Source organism: Chenopodium quinoa, unplaced genomic scaffold, assembly GCF_001683475.1.
Source record: "Chenopodium quinoa cultivar QQ74 unplaced genomic scaffold, ASM168347v1, whole genome shotgun sequence".
NCBI classification, from domain to species: Eukaryota; Viridiplantae; Streptophyta; class Magnoliopsida; order Caryophyllales; family Amaranthaceae; genus Chenopodium; species Chenopodium quinoa.
Window position 1 is genome coordinate 436,443 of NW_018744955.1, and position 16,939 is coordinate 453,381.

General features: G+C 36.3%; 4 protein-coding genes across 5 annotated transcripts; 1 reads left to right on the plus strand and 3 right to left on the minus strand.

Moving 5' to 3' along the window:
• Positions 1–2,469: 2,469 nt before the first annotated feature.
• LOC110706331 (agamous-like MADS-box protein AGL30) lies at positions 2,470–7,197 on the plus strand. Of its 2 annotated transcripts, XM_021884239.1 has the most exons (12): positions 2,470–2,849; positions 3,875–4,060; positions 4,859–4,915; positions 5,006–5,024; positions 5,132–5,199; positions 5,306–5,321; positions 5,424–5,485; positions 5,654–5,750; positions 5,829–5,870; positions 5,996–6,123; positions 6,308–6,662; positions 6,778–7,197. In XM_021884239.1, exons 2-12 carry the CDS (start codon positions 3,876–3,878, stop codon positions 6,874–6,876), a joined length of 1,128 nt encoding a protein of 375 aa, XP_021739931.1. In that variant the 5' UTR covers positions 2,470–2,849; position 3,875; the 3' UTR covers positions 6,877–7,197. The 2 variants fall into 2 exon arrangements, with proteins under 2 accessions (XP_021739931.1, XP_021739930.1); XM_021884238.1 differs by lacking the exon at positions 2,470–2,849 and having other exon boundaries at positions 3,498–4,060.
• Positions 7,198–7,261: 64 nt separating this feature from the next.
• LOC110706424 (F-box/kelch-repeat protein At3g06240-like) lies at positions 7,262–8,771 on the minus strand. The gene is made up of 2 exons (XM_021884347.1): positions 8,763–8,771; positions 7,262–8,677 (listed from the first exon to the last, which is right to left on the minus strand). Exons 1-2 carry the CDS (start codon positions 8,769–8,771, stop codon positions 7,460–7,462), a joined length of 1,227 nt encoding a protein of 408 aa, XP_021740039.1. The 3' UTR covers positions 7,262–7,459.
• Positions 8,772–9,212: 441 nt separating this feature from the next.
• Positions 9,213–10,389, minus strand: LOC110706332 (F-box/kelch-repeat protein At3g06240-like). Its single transcript, XM_021884240.1, has one exon. It carries the CDS (start codon positions 10,214–10,216, stop codon positions 9,443–9,445), a length of 774 nt encoding a protein of 257 aa, XP_021739932.1. The 5' UTR covers positions 10,217–10,389; the 3' UTR covers positions 9,213–9,442.
• Positions 10,390–10,860: 471 nt separating this feature from the next.
• Positions 10,861–13,251, minus strand: LOC110706333 (pathogen-related protein-like). The gene is made up of 4 exons (XM_021884241.1): positions 12,950–13,251; positions 12,554–12,686; positions 11,887–12,188; positions 10,861–11,255 (listed from the first exon to the last, which is right to left on the minus strand). The coding sequence occupies exons 1-4, from the start codon at positions 13,085–13,087 to the stop codon at positions 11,112–11,114; spliced, it is 717 nt and encodes a 238-aa protein (XP_021739933.1). The 5' UTR covers positions 13,088–13,251; the 3' UTR covers positions 10,861–11,111.
• Positions 13,252–16,939: the final 3,688 nt, after the last annotated feature.

Genomic DNA, 16,939 nt, shown 5'->3' on the forward strand with positions numbered 1-16,939 from the left:
GTTTATATAATGTCGTGAACGATGGATTTATTTATTGGTGCATTAATAACGAACAATGGCATCAGATCAATATGATGAGCCTGACCCTGCTGAGCCGGATCGGAGGGAGTGAATAATTTCTGTTGCTCCTCTATAAATTTTGTGGTTATGTATCGTTCGTACAAAGATGAATATGCTTGCAGAAAAGTTCTGAAAATGGTCTTTTGCTCTATTAATAAGCTCGCTTATACTACGGAGTATATGCTTATTATATCGTTATTAATTACTTCGTATTATTATTACTACGTTTTATTATTACTACGTTTTATTTTGCTTGTTCTACATTTAATGTTTCTTTGCCTCTAGAATAGACATGTTTTTGAGTTTTTCTCGCTACTTAAAAAAAAAATAAAAATTAAAAATTAACTACTTGTATATAAGTAATATATTCCCTCACTCGAATTTTGTGGTTAACTTTTAAAAACTTTGACTATGAACGAAAGCCATTATAAAGATTAAAAATCATATCATGTGTGGGATATTGTTAAATTCGTTTTGAGATGAATGTCTACGGAGTATTTTATTTTATAATTGTATGAAAATTTAATTGAATATATTCACGATCATCAATTACATACATTTGAGATTGTAAGTATCAATATTATAACAAATAAAAAATGATTTTTTTTGTCTTTTTTCTTTTGGTGCTTCGAGGGCCACAAGGGGACGGTGATAAGAAACAGTCTCAAGAACAACTAAAATCAGGTGGGAAATTCTAACCACATGAGGTATCTCTCATACACAAAAAGAAACGAATGTAGTAAATAGTTGGGCTAGTGCGCCAAAAATAAAACATAATTATTTATGAGAATATTCAGGGTTAGGTTGATTTCAATTCGATTGATTTCGGTTCAATTTAAGTTCAACTCAGTTTTATTAGGATAAGGTTGATTCATTAGGTCAATTCAATTTTCAAATTCTATCCTTTTCAGATTTGGTAGAATATGGGTTGGATTGATCAAATTTAATATTGAAATAAGGTTAGGGGTCGTTTGGTTGGGGGTAATCAGAAGAGGGAATGGGAATCAACTGGCCCGATTCCCTTTGTTGATGTTTGTTTAGTACTTTTATTCATTCCCTTTACCCTCCTCATTACCCCAAATCCTTCCAACTCCATTCCCCACCCCCTAGACTTTCCCATTCCCTTTCCCTACCCACCTTCACACCACCACATCACCACCTTCACATCTACCAGCACCACCAGAAAACCAGCCCAGACCACCGCCGCCCCTACCCTGACCACGACCGAGCCTCCCCCGACCACCGCCGAGCCTCCCTTGACCACCGCTACACCTTCCCCGACCACCGCGTTGCACCTCTATCGCCTTCCCTCCCCTCGTAACTCTTCATCCAGCCCCCCGAAAACCCTAAAAACTCCCCTCCCTCCCCGTAAAACCACCAGACGAGCCTCCTAGGGTTTCGAGGGTGGTGGGAAGGTAGTCTAGCGATTTTACGGGGAGGGAGGGGAGTTTTTAGGGTTTTTTTCTTGCTTAAGGTAGGTTTTTCGAGGGAAGATGTGTCGTGGTGGGGCCAGCGAGGGATGGGAGAGGGATGGCGAACGGCGGCGAGGGGTGGTGGAGGGCTGGCGAAGGGCGACGATCGATTTCTTGGCTGGAAAATATACAAAATTGAAATATGTGGTGGCTGTGGGGGTGGTGGTTTGGTGGTGGGAATGTGGGATTGATTCCCTTTGTTTTTAAAACAAACAACAAAGCAAAAATAAGGTATTTTCATTCCATTCTCTTTGTACGAACCAAACGACCCCTTAACGTTTAACCAGAGTAATTATTGAGTTATTACCTTACTATTGAGTCACTATTGGGGTCATTGATATATCATTTTTCATATCGTATCATTAACACTTATTAGTTATTTAGTTAGATTATTAGTTCTTGTATCAGTTTTATCTTTAAGCCAAACTAAATCAAATTAATCATGACTTATCAATAATGGGTTAAGTTTAAAATTATGTTTGGTTTGAAATCATGTCAAATTAAATTCAGGTCGAGTCAAAACATACATATCAAATTAAATCGAGTATCTGTTAGGTCTGGTCAAACTAGTGTTGGTTAGAATTCAAGTCGGGTCATGTTGGTGTGGTATTGAGTTGAGTCAAATTTAGATTTGGGTTGAGTTCAGGCTGATCACATATCAAGGTTAATCGTGAATTTCTCAGGTCAAATCGTGGATTGTGTGTTTTGGGTCGAGTTGGTTTTGATTCCTCTAGTATGGACTATGGAGTACATTTATTTAGATCAAGGTGAATGATGAATAATAAAAAGTTCTTTATCAATGTGAGCAACTAGTCTAGTTAGTTATTAAAAGTGAGATCAAATTTTGTTCATATCATTTACCCCGTAATAACTTTTTTATATTAATAAAAATATTAAAAAATAAATTTATTAACTTTAATCATAGGATTCATAGCCTTCCAAATCATGTAGCATCATTAGTTATCCTTTTCTTTGTTATCTATATAATTTAAAAATCACAAGAATCCAGCTTTTAGTTGGAAAAATGTAAGGTGGAAGAGCAACGTAAAGTGGATTCAATGAAGAGAGAAAGTATGATTCCGATCCTCCCGCTTTTTCTGGATGACCCGAATTTGTAGCATAACCCATCCCCCATCTTTCACTCACTCTTTTTAAACCCGTTTTAGATTTAATAAATTACTCCCTCCGTTTCTAAATAATTGTATTTACTCGCTAACTAATTTTATATCCATTTTTCCGTTTAACAGTGTGCTTGTCTCTCATCCCAGATTTTTGGATTTCGTTTTGTTGCACCCAATCTCGTATTTCCTTTTCTGGGTATTCTTTTAATTGTTTTTTTTTTTATTTTATAATCATTCAATTTTATTTTTTTTTAATTGAATTATTATTGAATGATTTGTTTGGGTTATTAGGTATACATATAATTTATTTATTGTGTATTTTGACATTATAGTTTTCTGATCATGTTTATGAAAAAGGGTAACAAAATATGTTGTTTGGATTAGGATAAATTCATCAAGGATGGACTTAAATAGAAGCGTTATTTTATAAAAAGAAAAAAATAAATCAACGTTTTCATGGCAAAATTTTGAAGTGTAAATTGGGTTTAAATTTGAATGATGTTGATATAATATCAAAGGTCAAGTTGACAAGGTTGCCTCCAGAATTCGAGATTTTAAAAGGATTATCATTTCATTACTCAACAATATTGGTCGACAATGTTAAGGTAGATTCACCACTGGTAACATTTAAAACTCGCCTTATTAAAGGGTTGTTCTTATTAGATCATCTCATGACTTAACAGGTAGATGTTAGATTGGTAACATTTAAAACTCGCCTTTTTAAAGGGTTGTTCTTATTGTATCATCTCATCTCATGACTCGAAAATGTGGCCTTCCGATTCTTAGAACTCGCCTATTCTTGAAGGTTGTTTTCATCATAATCTTTTGACAAGGTGGCCTTTCCCACTTACAATGTGGTTATTGCTAGCAAGCAAGACAAATCCTCAACTCTTGTTCGACCCTTGACTATGTTAGTTTCATTTTCGGGTACTAGTCTCTCTGCTATCGGAGGGATAAGGCTGCATACATCAGAACAGGATCACTGTTATGTTAGCCTGTTATATTAGAGGCATTGGGATGATGTTATTGTGTTTATGTCTTTCTTGGTATGGATATTTAATGGGAACTGTTGATTAAGCCATATGAAATGTTGATGTATCGCAGCTTTCTCAGTTAATGGATGGTTGAGTTGATACATTTTAATTTCAGGGCAGAAACTAAGATGTTCACTGGTTAATCTGAAGAATTTTTTTTTTTTTTTTTTTATGGTAAATGATGCAGGATGGGAAAGGTTAAGCTGGATATAAAGAGACTAGAGAATGCAAGCAGCCGTCAAGCCACTTATTCTAAACGGAAACATGGAATCCTGAAAAAGGCGCAAGAGCTGTCTATATTGTGTGATATAGACCTTGCCCTTGTCATGTTCTCACCGGGTGGCAAACCTAGTTTATGTTGTGGAAAGCACAGGTACTTATAACAGTTTATGTCATTTTTGGTGTATGCATAATTTGCTGCATTTTAACAGTCATTAGTCATTGTAATTACATACTAGGTTTGCTTGTTGCCTATTTTCTTATGTGAGAATTACTGACCAAATTATAATCAGCCTGTGTTTGGTACTTTGGTGTTTCTGGTTTATGCAGACAGGCCTATTACTCTATCCACTTGATAGATACTGTTTGACCAACCTGATATCATTGTGTATTCTTATAATCGTCGAATAGAAGTGTTAAGAACTTTGTGTGCATTAAGGTTGTAACAGAGAACTTTACAGTTGAGGTTTTATGGTTCCTTAATTTGTGACAATTTAGTAACCTAATGATCTTCATCCAATCTTTTACTTTCCATATCTCTGAGGATTGCATCAGTGCTAACCAAGTTGATTTGCCATATAGTACACGATGGCCTAGAAAACTGCAAGTCTGCATTGATAGTACAAAGTTAAAACAAACATACAGAGAAGATAATTTGATGATGCCCAAACAGAAAGTAGGATACTCAGAGTTGCCTATTGTAGTTAGTATTCTTCAAACAATCATTATTTATGTTCTTTGACATACATTTTTTTGTTTTGCATTGATGCTACAATTATTGTGCTTCTTCCTTGAGGCAAAAAATGTTGTTTCTTATGATCTTTACACTTTCGGTCTAAGGTTTCTGAGATTTCAGACAGAAATAATCAGATCACTGTTAAATAAAGTGTTACGGAGTTGATTTTAGATTGTAACTACTCGGTTTCTGAGCACACTTTTTCTTACGTAGCAGCATCGAGGAGGTTATTGCAAGGCTTAATCAGTTACCTCCACAGGAGAGGACAAAAAGGTATGAATTGAATGTTTGTCAAATTGATAATAAAGTTCGTTACATGCATACTAACCTAGCTATCTTTCCTTGTTCTCTGAACTGAAACAGAAAGCTGGAAGGTCTTGAAGTAAGCCTCGCATCCAATACACTTCAATTGTTGATTTTCTTAGTGTTAATCTACAGCTGCAAGCTTTGCCTGCTTAAGAGCTTCATGTTTCTTCTTTGAAAGTCTAGGCACTGAAGAAAGCATACAGGAAGAAGTCCGAACATGATGTAAATATGGAAGATTTTCTTGATTCAAGGTACAATCCGATTTTTCTTGTTTTCCTATGCTGGAATTGTTGTAATACATGCATACTTTTCCTTTTTGCCTTCCTAATTTCAACGTGTTTTCTTTTCCTTCACCAGTAAACCAACAATTAAGGTATGCATGGAACCCAGGTACTTAATGATTATCTATGATATGATATGCACATATTTTAATATTTGAACCAGGGTCGGTTCTTTAGAAAATTGTTTTCCACAGGATGTGACTGACCAGGCTTCTAGACTACAAACAAGAATAGCCGAGATCCATGAAAGACTATGGTAATATTTCAAACCTCCTCGCGCTGCTTCTGGGTGTATATAGCTACCTGATCATGTTCAAATTCTGTACTCTTCTGCATCTTCCCCCTGCCACAACTTCTGGTTGTATATTGTTCAGAGTATTGTTTTTAAATGTTACATTTATCTAATTTATGAAATTGCCTTTAGGTATTGGACGAACCCTGATTGTGTCAGTGATTTTGGACTTCTGATGCAAATGGAAGATTCACTTGAGAAGTCACTTGGCCAAATTCAAAGGGAAAAGGTAATCCTCCTCAACTAAGAACTCATATTTTCCTTGACAAACTCTAGATAAAGTACTAAATACTTTAAAAAATTGCAGGAAAATTTTCAAAAGAGGCGTCGTTTGGCCCTGGAGAATGAGGTAATGTTTTCCATTCACCTTGAGAAAAGTTTTTGGGAGCTTTGATCACCTTTTCTTCTCTCCCCTTAATCTTTCAACCATATCGAAAAAGTTACAGTAAATGCTTGTTATCTATCGTTTCGCAGTTAAAAGAGAGCATGCAGCTGCCCTTTCAATCAAATGGTGGACAACAGCTTCAGCCCTTATTATGGACCCCAAGTGATAGTTTTCAGAATATGGCTCTTATTCAGGAGCCAAAGTTACCTACCCAAAGGTCAGATATAGTCTGAATACTTTTCACAAAGAAACTCACATTTTTTAGTGTAAAACTTTTGATTTACAAAACCCAGACATTAATTTTGGATAATCAATGCCTGCACAAATTTTACTGTCCATTCTGAAAGGCACATCTGTTCTTTAAGATAATAATCCAATTTCCATTGTATTTGCATTGCCAGGGATATAGAGAGCTGCACTGGTTCTACTTCTGGAAGCTATTTTGGTTGTCCAAGCACAAGTAGTAAGTCGGAGGCAAACAGCCCCGGCCAACTAAGTGGGATAGACAACATTGGTCAGGATGCATTTCAGGGGCTTCAATTTGGCGGGATGTATTCATATCTTCCGTATGGTCTCAATATGCCAGGTGATAATAGTAATCTTCAGGCTATGCTAGGTTTGGACCAACGACAAAACACTCTTGTTTATGATGCTGGTAAAAATTATCAGCAAACCTTCCCATACCATGATACCAGCAATAACTTTCCACCAGATACTCCTGCTGATTTTGGATATGGAGACCTTTCTAACTACCAGGTATTTTCCGTCTTCTCCCTGCTTTTGTTTTCCACCTTCATTCGGAGAAATTTTTCATTTTAACACCATCTTCTTGCTCTTCTAATTACTGTAATATTTTTCATTTTGGTGGCAGAAATCAATTGTTCCTGCTCCTGCAATGCCATCTATGTACGAAAGAATGACAGGAGATTCCAATCACCTACTATTCGACAATACTCCTCATAATACTTGAGTAGTTGACATTCTTTCTGATCCTACTCCTTATTTACTATATACATATAACTCTACTATGGGCGATTGTACACCCCAATATAAGTGAATGTTGCTGAGGTGATTTGCACCTCGAGCACTTCTGTATTAGATAAATAAATTTGCATCATAGTTTTTAGGAATGAATGAGTAGCCTACTCTACATTATAATCTTTCAGACTGATGTAATTACTACATAAAGCATCAGCTATTGGTACACAGAACCCGAAATGAAAGTAACGTATAGTGTAAAGAATTGCTGTTTGCATAGTATAAAGAAATACATTTCGCATTTGCTAAGAAATTATGAATCCAGATTTCATTTTATTCCTAGTAGTAAACAGATGGCAGTGATAGATGCTAAGAAATTATGAATCCAGATTTCATTTTATTCAGGCAAGGTTCTCATAAGCAATGAAATTACTGTCATACATATAACATAGAAACATGGCAACAAGAAATTCCACAATCATGAAGGAAATACACTGTAATATAACTTAAACAAGAGGTACATACTACTTAACTGCCATGTACGTGCTCCGTAGTAAGAACAGCCTAACCTTCTCTCACAGAGTAGTCACAGCTTCATTACTGCAATGAGGCGAGACAAGGCTCTCAAAGTAGCTCCCTCCAACACCAATCTTACCGGGAAAGCCATGAACTACTATATCCTTTAAAGTCGCTTCTTTCATATTGTACACCACCAATACCTCATTAATTCTCCTACAAATCATCATCACCATTTGTTCCTTCCCCAACAAACACAAAGGCCTAATCTCGGAATCAGAGTACTTGATTGGGATTTTAGTCCATGATTCCTCGGCACCATATTCTTTCATCATTGCAACAAATAAGTTATGACATGTATCAGAAATACATAAAGGAAAAGCACAAAGACACCCTCCAAGTACGACAAGGTCATCAAACATAAACTCTTCATCAGTGTTATCAGAATCAGAAACTTCAGAATAATCTGATTCAGACTCCTCACTGTCAACCTTGTCAGTATCAGCCAAACTCGAAAGCGGTACTTCGTAAAACTTCTCATCCACCAAATCAAATGCTGCAATAACGAATGAGCGATCAGAGCTCATAGCAACCCAATGGATAAACCCATCAACAAAAACAGCAGAGGTGTCCTCGAATGGGAAATGTTTGAACGGTGAATCATCAACTCTCTTCCAAGTACCATTTCTAACAGAATAAACATGAACAAACATCTGAGCATCAAAGGTTTTTTCAATACAAGAAATCAAAACTACCTTATAATCATCATTAACTGAATCATAACCAAGTCCAAAAGAAAGAGGTTTAAGATCAAAAGGCAAGCTCAAACTCGGCATTTCCTTAATCTCTCTTGTAGTTGGATTAATTAGCAGCAATTTTTTGTCATCATTAGAAACTAAGATCAACCCATCACAAGAAACCAATCGATGATAGAAGAAAGTAAAACGATGATCATCAAAAGTGAGTTTTTTAGCAAAAAGGGTAATTTCGTCGAGCAGGTGGTGGGCATTATTCAACTGGGTAGAATAGAGTGAACCAGATTCAGGGGATAAAAGAATGAGTGATTCTTCTACAATTGGGCGATGTTTGGTTCGATCTAAATGGGTTTTGATGAACTGGGGTTGGGATAGAAGAGATTTCCATGGCTTAGACGCGCATCGAAATCGACCAATGGATTTAGCAGGTAGCCATGAGAATATCTCTGCTATGATCTCTTCTGGAAACATCTTCAATTCTTCTTCTTGTTCGATTTTTTTTTCCAGAAATTTTGTAAAATGCTACAATTCAATGTCAATCTTCAATTTTTTAATAGCAAGTTCGCACACAAAAACAAATACTTATTAGAAGCATCAACGACTCAACGTGTACCATGATGGTTTAATATTTGGTCATATTTTAATGAATAACTCTTGGCGCGTAGGCTTTTCTTATTTCACAACAAATAGTATGGCAAAGTTGTAAATATCATCATGTCTATTAATGAGAATGAGGTATAACTCAAGTAGTTTGAGACTTATAGCTTCCTTTTCGGTTCCATAAGATATTGGGATATGATTTTAATAGGTATTCTAATTAAGCTTTCGCCTTGTATTTCCAATATTAAGCCCTTTACAGTCTGATTGAGGCGGAATGCTACTTAATTATATGGCGTAAAGACATGTATTCTACTTGTATTTTCAATTTCCCATTATAAATTTTACAAAGTGTCTGGCAGATGATGCATACTCTAACACTATCCACGTCTTCTCTGACTACCCCTTATTCGGATGCCATATCAATATTCTACACTCAGCTCAAGACTGCCCTGACAGTAACAGGTGTTTCTTATAAAAATGTACAAATTACATTCATTAATTTGCTCAGAATTATCAATCTCCTTGATAAAAAGTACAGTAATATTTATTATAGCAGAAATGAACCTGCAACTTGAATTCTCAAATGTGCAGCACAAGAGGTGCAATACAGCACCAGAAGCATCCAAACGATCAAATAAACATGTCACACTGACACTTACAAATCACCTAAAGAGAACTCGTTATGGTCTAAGAAAATATAAATAGTAATATGACTCGAAATGATAAAAGAACACTTTGTTTTGCAGAAACTAGGCAACAAGAAATCTCACAATCAAGCAAGAGAAACATATTGCTCTTACTGCAATGAGGCGAGACAAGGCTTTCCATGAAGCTCCCTCCAACACCAAATCTCTCCGGAATGCCATGAATTACAATATCCTTGACAGTTCGTTCTTCCAAATCGTACATCACCAATGTCTCACCAGTTGTCTGCTCATCCAGCACCAGCACCAGTTGTTTCTTTCCCAACAAACACAGAGGCCTAATCTCAGCATCAAAGTTACTTACAAAGATTTTTGTCCAAGATTCCTTGACACCATATTCTTTCATCATCGCGACAAATATCTCATGACAAGTGTCCGAAATACTTGAAGGATAGGCACAGAGATATCCTCCGAGTTTAGTCAGCTGATCGAACTCAAACTCCTCACTATCAGCATCTGAAACTTCTTCAGAATCGTCTGACACGGACTTGTCATCATCATCATCATCATCAACCAAACTAGAAAGTGGCACTTCCTGAAAGACCTCTTTCTCCAAATCAAATGCTGCAATAGCATACATATCATCTGAAGGCCTATAAGCTACCCAATTTATATATCCACCAACAGAAACCACAGAAGTGTAACTAGATTCACTATGATCGAATGGAGAATTTTCGACGCTCTTCCAAGTACCATTTCTAACAGAATAAACACTAACAAGCATCTGAGCATCAGCACTGCCACTATGAGAAATCATAACTACCTTATAATCTTCATTAACTGAATCATACCCAAGTCCACAAGTAAGAGGATTAGGAGCATAAGGCGAGATTGGTAATACCTTAATCTCCCTTGTAGTTGGATTTATCAGCAAAAACTTTTCTTCCTCGTCTTTAACTATGGTCAACCCATCACAAGAAGCTAGTTATAAAGAAGAATGGAGAAAACGGTGATCATCAAAAGTAAGCTTTGTTGCTAAAACAGTGGTTAATTCGTCGATAAGGTTGGCATTATTAAACTGGATAGAATAGAGGCAGTGAGAATCATGGGAAACAAGGATGAGTGATTCTTCTTCTGTTGATAGACATTTGGTTCGAGTCAAGTGGGATTTGATGAACTGGGGTTGGGTAAGAAGAGATCTCCATGGCTTTGATGCACATCGAAATCGACCAACAGATTTAGCAGGTAGCCATGAGAATATCTCTACTATGATCTCATCTGGAATCATTTTCAAATTTTCTTGTTCAGTTTTTTTAGCAGACATCTTGTAAAATGCTTGAATTCTTTGTTCAACCATCAGTTTTTATTTATATATTTGTTGACAGCAAATTTGCACTTAAAGCAGAACATGTTAGACAGAGTATCCAGATCTGCTTGCTTGAACATTGGACCAACTAATTGTTTACTAGCACTTAAAATTCATTGCTATTATTTTATGGATTTTTTTTTTTTGCTGTTATTGTAAACATTATTGTTACTGTTGACTTTTTCTAAACAAAGTTCTTTTTCAAACCAAAACATCAGTAAGAATGGAAAATACAGCACAGATTGAAATAAGTTGTTTACATATAGTAGCAGAAATGCATCTTTTCCTGCTTGAACATTGGACCAACTAATTCCTGTATTGATTTTATTCAGCTGCATCAGTTTTTTTAACCTGTTTTACTTAAAAAAGGGCAACCCATCTTCATATCAGCATCAGAACCTTCCACTTTTGTACCCTTTGTAAGAGCACTAAGCAGCTCGCCGCGATCATAAAAGAACTCAACTTTGATTATCCTCATCTGCTCATCCACCTACTTACAAACACAAAACATGCCAAATTATGAAAAACCAAGGATGATTTAGGTTGGTCCAACTTTAGTAGCCTAACACAATGTGTGGTTTCTACGGGCGTTGGTACCTTGCATCGTACAACCGTTTCGCGAAAAGAACATATTACACACATGTAAAGAATATACTGTTGTAATGAAAAGAACATACTATTAAAAAGTAATGAACATATATCTAAAGTAAAAAGAGCATATTTATATATATTTTTTTTTGACGGGAAGAACATATTTATATTAAAAAAGAGTGAAAAGAACATATGTTCATGTTCTTTAATTGTCAGTGTAATGTACTTTTATTTGTGATATAATGTTAATTACTTATTGTGAAATGTTATATACATAAATCATGTTCATTACATAATATTTTCATGTTCTTTATAAATATTAGGGATGTTCTTTAGATGTATAAAAAAACATAAAATTGAATGTTCTTTACAAAACAGTTATATGTTCTTTACAAAACAACTTTATGTTCTTTAAAAAACTGCTACATGTTCTTTCCGCGTTTTTTTGCCTGTAGCTTGCTAGGTACAGGCGACTGTACCTTAAAACTTTCAAGCCTAACATAGTAAGATGTCATATTAAAAAAAATTACCTCAAAAATAGCACACCCAAATAACTCAACTAGTTCTCCAGTAGGAGGGTGGCCTTTGAAAGGACCTTCCATGTAAGCCCAATGCCTGAACTTATAAGCAATCACCGGTGGACCCGAGTAGACTTGGAGGATCTCAAAGGCGAACCCTCGAGGAAATGCAGTTCTGAAGAGATGGTGAGCTGATTCTCTAGTCTCTTTTGCTGGGTCATACAAGCGTAACTCCTCTGGTAATGAAGTTTGTAGAAACCCATTATATCCTCCACCCATTTCGCCTACTTCCTTCAATGTTAAAGGCTTCCTTCCTTTCATTGGAGTTTAAGACCATAGAATATTATTACTAGCTCATCAAATAAACCATAAAAGGCAAAACTTAGAATATCTGTGTAAGGTGATACAGCTCCCTCTATAGGTGCACACCATGCACCAATCATATTGGTAAAACTAAGCATTAATACGAAACTAACAAAACCCGTGTTTGGCTTTTCAAGTAATATTACAATGTAACGAAACCCATGTAAATAAAAAGAACCTTAATAACTCTTTTTTTTTTTTTTTTTTTTTTTTTTTTCCTTTTAGTCTACAATATTGAGATTATATGTTGTATTTTAGCTAGATGATTTCAATTAAAAGAATTATAAAGCCGAGAAGTGAAGTAGAAATGCGATACCATTAACGCTAAATGTATATTTGGAAGCATCCAAGGATTTATAGTCCTGGGGATCGGCCTTATGGAAGAGCTCCATTTCCATTGTCTTCACAAGATTTTGCACTTTCTCTTCTAGTGAACCAGCAGGCCATATCTTGCAATCACCAAAGACTTAAACATAAGATACACACTGACTTAAGTGTAAAATTACGAAGTAAAGAATACAACAATCTTGAATTATTTCTAGTACTACATTCATGTTTTACAAAATCTTCACTTATCTTTTGCCGGTTTTTCAAGAGTTGTATTGGTTTATGGGGTTGGCTGGCCAATTGCTCATGTTTATTTGGCATTTGTATTAAATGGGTCGGATTTTAGATCAAATCCGAGTCAACATATCTAACGAAAGAAAGTTACCTTAGTCCTGCCTTGTTCAAAGAACTTGTCGACGATATCGAAATTAGGAGGAGCTCCAAACACCCATGTGGTGTTCTTCTCACCTTCTCCATACATAAAAGAACGGTACTTGTCTACTTTCTCGGTTGATGACTCCATTTTCAGTTTGTAGTACAACACTACTATGTTTCAGGTTTATATAATGGAGTTGTTAGACTTATCACCAACTAGTCAATTTGATTCAGCTTACAAGAACAAATCATGTACTAGTATTACTTTTATTTTTATTTTTTTGGAACCTTGTTGATTTTTTTTTTTGTACCATATCAAATTGTTTACTAAAAGATTCGATAGTGTACCTTTTTTTATTTGTAATCTAATTGTTGATTTATTTATATAAGGTAGTTTCGATGAAGCTGACTAGAGAACGCTAGCAGCCAAAATTGCTCTCAAACACAGGATACTGAAAAGTCATTTAGGGTGTGAATCGATTTGGGGATAAGCTGTATGTAGACGTTAAAGTGTTAAACATCGTCCTAAAATTTATTTCATATAAATATCAAAAAAAATAAATAAAAAAAAAAAATCATTTGGTGTTTAGAGAGCCACTAGGCGAGTTTTTTTTTCATTTGGTGCAGTGTTTAGAGAGCCATTAGGCGAGTGATGAAAATCAATCACATGATCTTATAAAACTTCGAGTGAATTTCTAACCACATGAGCTATACTTCATTCACTAATTTAAAATTATTTTCCCTTTTTTCCCCTTTGCCTTATTCATATCATCAACTACTAATCTACCGTCAGTCAATAACCACCACCGCTAGACATTTTTTACAACCACCTCCACAAGATAATTTTATCAATCTTATGGCCTTTTTTCCGATGAATAAGTGGTGCATAAACAAAATTTATAAGAAAATCACAAGTCAATTTAGTCCGAGTTAGTCGTCAAAGACGTTTTGGGAGTGGGATGAAAAGGTAAGAGAATCCACACTCCCAAGTTGTCCTTGGTGAGTTGGTGATTGTATCTCACAAACTCAAGGTTGTGAGATATAATCATTACTACTAAAATGAATACAACTTTGTTTGGACGGAAGAACTTTACATTACACAAGTCATACACACTAGAGTAGGGATATCAATGGGGCGGGGCGGGGCGGGGCGGATGTTGGACTTCCCATCCCCATCCCCACCTAATATTTTCATCCCCATCCCCGCGGCGGGTCCAATTTTCATCCTCATCCCCGCCCCACACCCCACTTGGATATCCATCCCCACCTAACCCCCATCGAAGACCCGCCTAATCCCCACCCAAGATCCACCTAATATCCGTATCTCAAAATACACAATCTTACATAATTAATACGAATTATAAATAAAACATTCTATACACATTTCTGTGTTATAATATAAGTGTCGTACAAAGTATTATAATTAATATTGTATTTCATGTAATTATTTTATAAATAGAATAAAAGTATGTAATTTTGTTTTAAAAGATATATAGATGTGGGTATGAGGTGGGGATGGGGCGGGTACGAAGTGGGGCGGGTGGGGCAGGGCGGAGATGGGGCGGGTACAACTTAAAATCCACCCCCGCCCCATTACCCATGGCGGGTATGGTTTTTATCCCCATCCCCGCCCCACCACCCGCCAAACCGAGACCCATCCCTGCCCCATTGGGGCGGGTCTCCTACTTGACCCGCCCCATTGACATCCCTACACTAGAGCTGTTAATTCGGGTAAACAGGTCGGATTTGGGTCGGGTCAACTCGAGTCGAATCAATTCGGATTAATTCCATAACCTATGTGGGTCGGGTTTGGGTTGGGTCATGCTTGAGTCGGGTCACATCGGGTCATACTTCTTATCGGGTTTAGGTCGGGTTAATAACAGGTCGGGTTACATTCGGGTCGGGTGAATAATAGGTCGGGTTTAATTCTGGTTTTCACGGGTTCAAACGGGTTAAAATAATTCTCGGGTTCGGTTCAAGTCAATAATTTACAGGTTATAATCAGGTCGAGTCATTCTCGGGTTTGAGTCGAGTTCGGCTCAAGTCAATAATTTGCGGATTATAATCAGGTCGGGTCATTTTCAACTCGGGTCATTCTCGGGTTTTAGTTAGGTTCGGTTCAAGTCAATAATTTGCAGGTTATTATCAGGTTAGGTTATTTCCAAGTCGGGCCATTCTCGGATTCAAGTCGGCTTATGTTCAAGTTAATAATTTGCAAGTTACAATCAGGTCGGGTCATTTCCAAGTCAGGTCATTTCCAAGTCAGGTCATATTCGGGTTCAACTAACTATAAATAGATAATTATCATTTTTATCAAGCTAATTATTTCCTTTGACTATAATATACATGGCAATATACTAGGGAACTATAGTTTATAATTTAGGAAGATAATTATCTTCTTTGACCATACAACAAATATATACTATATTTAACTCTTAAATTTGAGGATGATGCTCCTTTCTTTTGCTGGGCTGGACTGACTTGGTCTCCCTAGACAAAATGCTTTGATCAACAATAATAAGGTAGCAGTCTAAATTGCATTTAAGATGATTTGAAATCGGGTCAGGAACAATTTGGGTTGAATTTAGGTCGGGTGAATAACAAGTCGTGTTAATTTCGAGTCGAGTTAATAACAAATCGGGTTGAATATTTGGGTCGGGTAAGTAATAGGTCTGGTAAAATTCAGGTCCGATCAATAACAAGTCGGGTTGAATTTGGGTCAGGTCAATAACAAGTCGGGTTGATTTCGAGTCAAGTTTGTAACATGTTAGGTTAAATTCGAGTCGGGCTAGGAACGGGTCGGGCTGAATGCAGGTCAGGTTAGTAACAAGTCGGATTAAATTCGGGTTTTGATGGGTTAAAACGGGTTTGGGTCAATTTTGGTTCAAGTCGGGTTCGGTGCAAGTTAATTAAATTGGACGTTGTAAACCGGTAAATCGGTGCAAGTTGTAAACCGGTAAATTGGTTGTTTAAAAACAAATTGGATGGTTCCACACACCCAATTCGACTCCCGAAGAGTATTAGGGAGCATAGTAAACATTTCGGAAATTTTTATTTCCGGGAGAAAAAAAAAGTCAAAAAAATTCCAAAATTGAAGACTAATATCCACGTTTTTTAGAAATTTTATAGAATACATCTCGGGGGCATATAATTCCGTTTGAAACCATATATGATAATTATTTGTTATCATAAATGTCCGTTGTAGGCTTGAATTAATGAAATCGGTGCAAGTTGTAAACCGATAAATTGGTAATATAAAGGCAAATTGGATGATTCCACCCACCCAATTAATCTCCCGGAGGGTATTAGTGACCATGGTAAACATTTCGGCAATTTTTATTTTCGGCGAAAAAAGTCAAAAAATTCTGAAATTGAAGGCTATCCACGTTTTTTGAAAATTTTTGGAGGTTTCGGGGCCCAGTGCAAAAAAAAGTTTTGATATTTTAAGGGATACATTGCAAGGTCATATAATGCCGTTTGGAACCATATATGATCATTATATGTTGTCGTAAATGTTCGTAGTATGCTTGAGTTAATGAAATTCGTGCAAGTTGTAAACCGATAAATTGGCCGTTTAAAGGCAAATTGGATGGTTCTACCAACCCAATTGGACTCTCGAAGGATATTAGGGACCATGTGAAACATTTTGGCACTTTTTATTTCCGGGCGAAAAAAAAAACAAAAAATTCCAAAATTGAAGACTAATATCCACGCTTTTTTAGAAATTTTGAAGGTTTCGGGACCTGGTGTCGAAAAGTTTTGAAATTTCAGGAGATACATCTCGGGCTTATATAATACCGTTTGAAACCATATATTATCATTATTTGTTGTCAAAAATGTCCGTGGTATGCTTGAGTTAATGAAATATGTACAAGTTGTAAACCGGTAAATTGGTCGTTTATAGGCAAATTGGATGGTTCCACCCGCCTAATGCAACTCCCGGACAATATTATGGATCATGGTAAACATTTCGGCAATTTTTATTTTCGGGCGAAAAAAA